Raw genomic sequence first — 10,553 nt, forward strand, 5'->3', positions numbered from 1 at the left:
CTCAAGTATGTACTTCCCAAGTATGCAAGTACGTACTGGCATACTTGGGTATTGAGAAAGGGCCAGGTACTCGATACTTGGCAAGTATGTACTCCAGTCGTACTTAAGTATGTACTTCCCAAGTATGCAAGTACGTACTGGAATACTTCAAAAATAATTCTTCACTCCCACTCTGTGGGAAGTAACAAATATACAAAATACCCCAGGTACTCGCTACCGCTGCCATTTGACCCACAGGGCAAAGTAGCAGATGTAAAAGACGAGGGTACAAAAAAGACAACCATGCAAATTTAAAACTGTAGAAAAAAGGAAAAGGATGTGTAATTGTCAGGTAGTATACAGGGTAATGGGATGTTTACTCAAGATTATAATAAGAAACACTTGACATGAGACAATGAACTGTCATGAAGACAAAAATGGCTTTTACATTGTCTTGAAATAGCAGTGTGAGTTATCTTTGTTATACTGAGTGTTCCAGGGTACAGTTTTTTGAGGAGGAGCATCATTATACATTTCTACTCCATGCCTTTGCTCCTAAGTGCTGCCCTCCAGTGTTTAGACACAACATTTGAACTTTATGTGATTAGCCTGTATCTAATTTATTTGTCTGATTTATCCAGGTACAAAGTCGTAAGTGACCCTGCTGGCTGGCTGAATGTGGGCAAAGAGACGGGCCTGATTAAAGTGAAAAACACCATGGACAGAGAGTCCCACTTTGTCAAAGACAACAGATATATAGCACTAATTGGTGCCTATGACAACGGTAGGTGTGAGGCCAGACTTGCACATTATTTTCTCTTTAGATGAGAACGGGAACAAGAGACATTGCTGTGTTCATGCTGAACAATGTGTTGGAACTTGTTCAACTGAACAATGGAACTTCTTTGCATGCTAATAATTTGATGTAGGGCTGGCGATACAGGAAAAAAATCTCACTATGATATACTTTTTTATATCATTCGGTATCGATACATTCCTATATAAATCAGATCAGTATTTCTGTAAGGCTGCGCAATATGGCTTGTAAATTATGTAATTTTTAAGCTCTATATGATATAAGGGGAATAAAGCTGCACACAGGTTGTTTCTCTGGGCTCATACAGCTCTTTTAAAATTCACCAGATGAAGTCCCAGCCACAGGAACTGGCACTCTGATCATTAAGCTGGAAGATGTCAATGACAACGCACCCATCATTGAAGAACGTACAATCACGGTGTGTCCCATTTATCATGTTTGATCCACTTCAAGTTTCATCTCTGTTTTTAGAAAAAGTGTAGCCAAATTTCTATTCTGTGACTTTTATATTTGTATATTTGTAATATAGTCTTCTTATGTAAGTAGACCACAGTAATATAATCAGCATGTTCAAATGACTGACTGTGACATTCTATTTTTATTTCAGGTTTGCAACAAAGACCCAGCTCCTCATCTTCTTTCTGTGATGGATAAAGACGGACCAGGTTTTGCTGCTCCGTACAGTGTCTCTTTACATGGCACATCAAAGACCAACTGGACCGCTCGGATGAATGAGTCCAGTGTGTACACTATTACTTACAGTAAAATGTCCTCCAATCATATCCAGTACTGGGGGTGGTGGGGGGAAATCAGCAGAAAAACCTACAATATGGGCCAATGTTTAAACCAATGTCGATCGGAATGGACATTATTCCGATTTAGTTTAAGTGATTAGAAAATTGGCATTGGGCGAAGTCTGTTAAGTTTTTTTTGTTTTTTTTTTAAATTGCAGCATAGTGACTGCAAAGTGTTCAAGATAAACATCATTTGTCATTGTTGAAGCTTCCACTACCCAATACGTAGGCTTTATACTGCACAAAGTAAGGTCCATCCAAAAATCAGTTTAGTGTTAGTTGCCATATATTGTTAGAAATAACGAATAGAGAGAGGATATGTTTAGGTCAGTATGCACTTGAAGGCAGATCATTTATATAGATGGACAATTGCGGAATTAAGTTAAAATCTCTCAGTAACTTTGAGTGTTACTGTGAAAATGATGCTGACAAATTCATACAGTGGCAAAAGTAGAGGATCTAAATGGCATAATCTTCTATTTCCCTTTTTGTTGAAGGAACCGGCATCATCCTACAACTAGCCATGGAGCTGGATAGTGGCGATTATAACGTGATCCTGAAGGTTGCAGACAACCAGGCCCTGGAGCAGGACAACACCATTCAGGCCAAAGTCTGTGACTGCACTGGAGAAGACGTGGTCTGCAACGAGAGAATTGCAGGCTCCCAAAGCCTGCCAATGATTCTGGGAATACTGGGAGGCATCCTGCTGTTGCTCAGTGAGTCTTATATTTTAGTAAACATGAATTGTGATTTGTTATTAGTGCATTCAATTTAGTGTCTATAACACAGGTAGCTGAATCTCCGAGTTCGTCTGTGATCTGGACGTTTCAGTCTGACCTCATCTGGTTAAGTTATCTGATAAAATCTGTTCTGACACTCATTTATGCCTGACAGCTCACAGATACGGGTTGTGTGACTGTTAATTTGAACATGCCCCATATCCACACAGTTTTCTTCTCTTTTCCGTGATTTGCGAACTTTGCCACACGTGAATAGAGATCTATATAGAGATTGAATACAGCCAAGTAGGGGATGTATTTTTTGTGAAATGTCAAAGGTAACAACAATGAGCTGCTGCTCAGTCATTTAATGACTTGATATCTCAGACTTCTTCAGTGTGGGCTGTACCCATGTACTTTTCTCTTTATTTCCAGATTTGATTGGATGAATTCATAAAAAATTGATAGCTGCAAAATTGCTCAGCAAAATTGTGTTGCTGACTGTATATCGATTGGAAATACATTAACATGCTTTAATGAATGAATCACTCCATAATGAATCATGTGCAAATGCCTCCAGAGTTGATAATGGATGGAGGTAAGATGTATGCAGTATGCCATAATGAACTCTCCCAGATGTCTGCTGTATGTAATAATGAACTCTCACAATTTCAATTTCTGTCTCCTGCGTGTTGAACATCAGCATTGGATTTCGGACAAAGTTCAGAGTTTTAGCAACTCATCACAGAATCCAGATTGTCATACGGATGAATACACTTTCAACAGACTGGCATACATAGTTATATGAGGAAATGAGGCATTTATCCACCTCTAAGGATTCTGTATTTATGTAGTGTATACGTTGATTATAATAGGTTTATTGAAAACTAACTAAACTTTTTGTAGGATTCAGGCAGTCTTTTCCAACTTTTTCATCTCAAATGCTAGTTACCCCTTTTGGATAAATGTCAGTTTTCTGTGTTTAGTGCTAGTGCTGCTGCTGCTGCTGTTTGCCAGACAGAGAGGAGGAGAAAAGAAGGAGCCTCTACTGCAGGACGACGATATCCGCGACAACATCTATTACTATGACGAGGAAGGAGGTGGAGAGGACGATCAGGTAAATAAATATGCAGGCGATGACTAAATTCTTCAGGATGAATCTGTCTTGACTAATCTGACTTGAATTAAATCAGTGACTATAAAAGTGTGACGCAGCCTCCTGGTGTGCTGTGAAGGTACAGCAGGTGGTAACTACATATGTAATTAGGGTTCGAACACAAGGTGTGTAGAACCCTATTGAAACTGAAGGAATACTTATTATTATTATTTAAGATGTTTTTGTTGAGGTTTGTTTTCTAATAAAAATATTTAAAGCGGACCTAGACCGGAAGTTTCAATTACCACTGTTTTTTTTGGTGTGTATCTGCAACATTACCTTGGTTATGAAGCCCTGAAGGTTCGAAACAAGCAGTTCCGCCACTGCTGAGAACGCTGTGGTGTTTTGTAATCTCGGGCTCAGCGAGATCTCTGAAAAAACCTGGTCCGGTTATGTAAACAGCATTTCTCCTGAACAGAGGATCCTCCTGATCCGGCCACTAGTCCGGGCAAATCTGGTTATGTACATTGTACCGCAGAAGAAGAAGAACGTCCGTTGTGGAGGTGTCTTACTTTTGACAGTGTTCTCCTGACTCTGGGTCAAAGGCGTAAAGGGACTGCGGCGAGGAGTCATGACAAAGCCATTTTTAAACATTGTTAAAACAATGTTTTGATAATGAGTAGCAGTGCATCCACCGTTCCAGAAGGGGGAGCTGCGCTTCTGAGAGCTTTTGTGCTGATTACTCAGTTCCAGGTATTGGCCGATCACAAGACAGTTGGGAAAGCTGTCGTTAGTTGGCCAATCACAACACAGTCTGTCTTCTCAGTCTGAAACACCGTGGCTGAGGAGAGCTACAGTGATGAGAGATATCTTTCAGCCGTTTCCAGCGACTAGGAGGTTTTTGACCATAAAAACAAGTTAATGTATGCAAGTAGACCTCCATAACTCGCATATATGTGCGATAGGACCACGCTAGGTCCGCTTTAACCCTAGAACACTATTGCTCAAATTCAAAACGCCATCACTAACGCTGGGTGATTTTTACCCGAGATAATAAATACACCCAATAATAAGTACTTGACAATACATGACAAATTTGAGTAGTGTTGAGTTTATTTTAAACTGTGTCATGTCTAACAAAATGAAAGAAAAGCATCATGAGGGGACCATATAAAAATGCTCCAAAATTACTGGAAAATTAGAAATTTTTGAGAGAATCACTTTTGCGCAAAGACTTTCAAGCATTTAATAGACAATGTTCCACAGTTTACTTGCCTTTTTTCGGCCACCGAATTATCGGTGCATTCCCAAATACAACATCTTTATTGATGATAACAATATAACCGTAATAATGCGTATTTGATAGTGTGACTTGAGTTTCAATCGGCACCTGGACAAGTGGACGCTCGCCGGTTACATGCGGGCGCAGCGCACTTGTTCCCAGTTTAGAAAAATCCGTGGTGTATAAAAAAAGTGGATATAAAGTAAATAAACAAGAACTGAGGGAAACCCTGGCCGGGTGAGTGTTTGTGAGGAGATGCACAGGTGGTGCCACGAATGAGCGGCCCCCGGAACATACCGTGGAAACGGTATTGGGTTCGATCTGCCCAAAATCCAAAGCTCTCGATCTACTGTTCAATCTTCATTGACCATTGCCTCACCAATGGTTTTGATCAAAAGAACAAGATTGTGGGTACAAGTAACTGAAATTTGTTTTCTCAGAAGAGATGTGGCGAAATTAAACTCTCACTAAAGTGATAACTAGTGCATGTTTGTAGCATCAGACATGCAACCGTATTTGGTGGTGGAGAACCCTTTATTTAAACATTTTGTGGTTATTGTGACATTCATATTGTTAAAATATTTACAATAAGGCCTTAGTGTGGTACATTGTAAACAAATGGACATTATATCAGTCATGACACCAAGTAGAAAGAAAAAGATTGACAATCAAACCATGACCTTGAAATCAAAAATCACATCAAATAAATGATTTGGAGAATCGTGGTGACACCCAGGAGTAGAACCACTGCTCCTTTGCATGGAAAGGAGTGAGTTGAGGTGGTTCCAGCAGATAACTTTTACGATTTAGAGAGGAGGTAAAGACCCGGTCGAGACATTTCTCCAAAGATGAACTAGACCAAGTGTCTTGTTGTTTGCAGTACTTGTTTTTTCCCTCTTATTACAAAAAGTTAATTAAAAACTCAAAATGTTGCAATGTTTTTCAAAGGACCAAATGTGTTGGATGATGAAATTATGAAGTATTAAAAAGTGTTCTCTTTACACCAGCAACATTACATGGGTCATTTTCAGTATTTTTGACCCCACTGTCTCCCTCCCTGTGTCAGGACTATGACCTGAGTGTTCTCCACCGTGGTCTGGACAACCGTCCCGATGTGTTCAGGAATGATGTGATGCCAAACTTTGCACCCGCACCGCAGTACCGACCCCGCCCTGCCAACCCAGAGGAAATCGGCAACTTCATTGATGACGTGAGTCAAACATTCATGAGATGTTCGAATTGAAGCTATGGGTCAGTGCATGTCATTCGTGCAGTATTTTGTGGTGAGCACAATATTGTTTTGTTATGTGTTTTTCAAGGGTTAGTTCATGTCTCTCTGCCTCATACATCCACACTTCAAAAACCTGATTAGGGCTGAATGTGCCCCCTGTGGTAAGAACCAGCATGTAACCTGCATCGACACCCCTGGCATGTGTTCTCTGTCATGTTTATTGTGGTCGAAGCAAACTCGTTTGGTTTGGATCGCTGTGAACATGGTATGACTAAAGCCCAATTTATACTCCTGCGTAAAGTGCTCTGCGTAGGTAACGCAGAGTCCTCTGTGTCGATGCAGAGCCTGTCGCAGAGCCTGTCGCAGAGCCTGTCGCAGAGCCTGTCGCAGAGCCTGTCGCAGAGCCTGTCGCAGAGCCTCTGCGTCGTCTCCGACTGCACAAATTATTTTTTAAGTGTCCGTCACTCCGTCAAGGGACAACGGAGACGGCAAGAGCTGCGATTGGTCCTCAGGACAGGCTGAGCTAACGCCGCTCTGCCACAGTGCGCACCGAGCGTCCACAGAGGCGGAGCTGATCACCGCCGACAATGTCGCTGCCAAACTATAAATATGTCGTATCTTAATACACAAACCACATGTTTAGACTCTAAATGGCCAATTTCTTGCCTCAAATTATCTTAAAACTGCGTTCCGTGACACAGAAAAGTGAGAAACGGCCACTGTTTCAACAACAGTCTTTCTCTCTCTTTCTCTCTCGGACGCCATTGCTCACTGGGTGTTCTCCGAAGCCACGCTGTTACCTGTGAAACACGGTGCTCTAAAACACCCCTATTTTCACTTGGTACTTATTTATCCTCCTAATGAAATTCAACAAAAAAAACAATAATAATAAAAAAAAATAGTCTACCAATTACAATTTTGGTCGAGCCAGAGCACGTCGACTAGTCGACTTTGACTTTACAGCCCTAGCATCAGCACAAATGTGTTAACAGCTTTGTGGTTTTAAATGTGTAAAGTGAATGATATCAGTATTGGTAGATACTCGAGGTTGGGATATCGGTATCGGTTTCATGAAGATATGTGGATATTAAAAAGTGATATGGAGTAATATATCTCTAGCCTTTAAAGCTACAGGCTCTGTTATCTACCACATGCCAGAGCGAACACACTTTTTAGTTAGCAAAACAAAAACATGGCATCATATGATGATAAAGGAGATGTAAGGACTTTTCCTGCTTTTAAAGCTGTTGCATTGATAATTGTCATATGTATTATATTGAATAAAGATATTATAATATAAATATTTAATATATTAATTAAAAAAACATGTAATCATAACAACACTTTCATTGTAAGCATAATTATAGGATATAATAATAATAATAAATAAATAATAATTATACGAAACGATGTAAAATTATTTTGTGATAAGCCCTACTTATAGCCCCACTGTCAGCAAGGAAACTTAACAAAAGGCTCACCTAAAGAAATCTGTAAACCACTCACTCAACTGCCCCAAGAGCTAAATAAACAAAGGGTTTTTTTAGCATAGACAAGAGAATAGCTGATCTACTGCTGCCTTATTTGGTATGTTTGTGTCATTTAGGTACTTGGTAATGAATGATTTCACATATAATAAAATAACATATTTGAACTTGCTGATGGAGGCAGCAGTGTAATATTATTATTATTATTATTATTATTATTATTATTATTATTATTGTTGTTTTTTTACTAAACTCCTGTGTGCTGAAATCCCAGATTTTCTCTATGAACTTTAGTGAGAGTGAGTGAGTGGAGTGCCACAGACGGTAAGATTAAGTACTGTGCATGTTTGTTGTGATGGATTTTAATGTTCCTACTGGCAGCCATGATTTCTCTGAGCAAGTGTCTGCCTGTGTTGGACTAGTTTTAGGCACAGGGACCATAGCATAGTCATGTGCATGTAAGACACTCACTCTGTGTCCATATTACATATAACCACATTGAACTATCTCTTTAACAATGTGTATATAACGTCATTTATCGTTTTTTGTTCCCTCGCCTTACCTGCTCTGATTTTGTACTTGGATGTGAACAGTAGCTGTCTTTACATAAGCTGATTACTTGTGTCCATGTAAACGTAGTTAATGGCAGTCTGGTTTTTTTCACAGAACCTGAAGGCAGCTGACAATGATCCGACAGCGCCCCCCTACGACTCTCTGCTGGTGTTTGATTATGAGGGTGGTGGCTCTGATGCAGGAAGCCTCTCCTCTCTGAACTCTTCGAGCAGTGGGGATCAGGACTACGATTGCCTCGGCGAGTGGGGACCGCGATTTAAGAAACTGGCTGACATGTACGGTGGAGGAGAGGATGACATGCTGTAAATGTAACCAAGGAACAAAGATGGGTACAGGTGGCGCAACATGTGAATGTTAGATTGTTGTAAGCATGGAGTCGCAAATGGAATCATGCCAGGGGGAAAAGTCTCTCAGAAAAACATCAGTGGCCTTTAATACAGTTATAATATACTTTGTTTATGTGTGGATTGTGGTTTAACCCGTCAGTGCAGTCCCATTAGCAGTAAATAGCCACTGCTCAAAAGCCACAGGATGTTATTATTTTTTTGTACAGGAGTTCCCATTTTGAATGGTCAAGCTCTCTCTGTGTTTTTCACCCATGTTTGTTTTTGAGGCTAATGATGAAAATCTGCTTTGTTTATTCTGTGTTCATTTTGAGTCTACATTTATGGATATATGGATTTTAGCCTGCCGTTATGCTGGGTGACACTGGGCACGCACACACGCTTGCAGTTGCATTGACATGTGTAGGTTTGGCGATGTATGGTACTTTTTCTTTCTTTTTTTCTACAGCTCCAGTTCCATGTCATTGTTTGGTACTTCTGTTTGAGAAGTGAAAAGACAAATCATCAAAGTGAAATGGAGGAAGCCAACCAACATGACATCAGTCTGAGGGCTTGCTCAATGACTTAACCAAAAAAAGTTTTGTTTTTTTTGTTTTTGTTTTTTTAAACGATTGCTTGATACATGGTCGGTACCCATCTGAATTACATTGCAGTGTCAAAACATATTTTGTAATTACTCCAAATGTACACCAATTTTGAATTTTTATAAAACATTAATACAACAATACCATTTTGAATGGTCTTTTATTTTGACAGAAATTTGTCTTTCACTGCAATAGTGACTAAAGTCTCAACTTACTGTGGTGGAGATGATTGTAGAGACGATGCTGCCAAATAGTCCTGTTTCTTGAAATGTTCGTGGTTCTCTAAGGAGAGTGACGATACAAATAAATGATCTAGTGTTTATGATCTGTATTACGATCCTCGCTAAAGAGATTAATAAAGCTCTGGATTGTGACATTGCAATTACCACTGACTTGTGGACTGACGATTACAACCAACTGGCATACACCGCATTTACCGGTCACTTCATCAGTGAAGACTGGAAATTGAAGATTCGCGTCATAACGACAGCTGAATGTGACTACTCTTTAGTAGTTACAACCTTCATGAGCAGGTGATCAAGGAGCTGCATGACTTTGGTATTGAACCTGATCGTTTACAAAAAGTCATGTTCGTGAGTGACCAGGCAGCCACAAGTGGATGCCATGCGCAGCCCATGTCATCATCATCGTCCTCAAACACATTTGATGCCAAAGAAAACACACCAGCATACATGTGATGTGAGTCATGTAATTCACAAACTGCGAGTGAAGAACTGGAAGGTGGCAAGTATCAAACTATTCAACTAGTGGTGCTTTGGTTTTATAAACTTAAGAAACACTGCGAGCCACAATATGGTGACCCGGTGTACATGGTTTATATCCAAGCACGGGCAATGCAGCTCTTAAACGAGAAACTGTCCATCGGCGTCGCCCACAAGCAGTGGGCGACCAGACCAGTCCAGACAACGTCAGGGAATTTGACATAGCACCAACACCTACTGGAGCAACCTACTTCGAACAGTGGCATCTGGCTCCCGCTGGGGGGCATAATAATAAATACTCTGTAGGCCCAATCTTATAACGGTTTATTTATCAACAATTTCCTACGGCGGAATAATGTAAATCAAAATAGTAAAACTCTTTTTCCATTTTAATTTTTTTGTTGAGGAACCTGAGAGAGCCAAAGAAAAAGGGATGAGTTCAGCGAGTGGGAGGATTATGGTAAAGAAGATGGCGAGAAAGACAAGGTTCAGCGCTACATTGACAGCCAGTTCTTGTGGGATGGGGATGATCTAAGTTTCTGGGAGTCGCAGTCAAAGGCCCTCCCTCTGCTTGTGAAAATAGATGCGGTTGTGCGTGCGGGATGGAGTGGGTCAAATGATTAAATAAATACGGGTCGGAAAGAACCCCAGCCCGTGCATCACTAGTGTACGCTGCTCTGCGCTCGCATCGCTTTTGTGTGTGTTAAATTTTTGTAGCACTCTATATAGGAACCCCAAGTTTGAATGCCTTTTCTGCGTTGAGACTCAGTAATACTGCTTTGGAGGTGTTGTTTGGCAAATTCTAATCTCATCTTCTTGTTTTTGAGGCTCACCAATGGTTTCCATCTTGTGGTGAACCCTCCGTATTTACTCTGGTGAAGTCTTTTGCTTGTTGACTTTAAAACACATACACCGACCTCCTGGA

The 10,553-nt window shown here is 40.4% G+C and overlaps 1 protein-coding gene across 1 annotated transcript in view; it reads left to right on the forward strand.

The window, feature by feature from the left end:
- The window catches only part of LOC310943664 (B-cadherin-like), a 31,012-nt gene extending 22,005 nt beyond the window's left edge, over window positions 1-9,007 (forward strand). The window contains exons 12-18 of the mRNA XM_083909300.1: window positions 621-763; window positions 1,123-1,214; window positions 1,404-1,536; window positions 2,088-2,306; window positions 3,296-3,426; window positions 5,754-5,897; window positions 8,072-9,007. Of these exons, the coding sequence (XP_083765426.1) occupies window positions 621-763; window positions 1,123-1,214; window positions 1,404-1,536; window positions 2,088-2,306; window positions 3,296-3,426; window positions 5,754-5,897; window positions 8,072-8,284 (1,075 nt within the window). The 3' untranslated portion in view covers window positions 8,285-9,007. The remainder of the gene's footprint in view (window positions 1-620; window positions 764-1,122; window positions 1,215-1,403; window positions 1,537-2,087; window positions 2,307-3,295; window positions 3,427-5,753; window positions 5,898-8,071) is intronic.
- Window positions 9,008-10,553: the final 1,546 nt, after the last annotated feature.

This window comes from Microchirus variegatus, assembly GCF_963457635.1.
Source record: "Microchirus variegatus genome assembly, chromosome: 23".
In the NCBI taxonomy this organism is placed as follows: Eukaryota; Metazoa; Chordata; class Actinopteri; order Pleuronectiformes; family Soleidae; genus Microchirus; species Microchirus variegatus.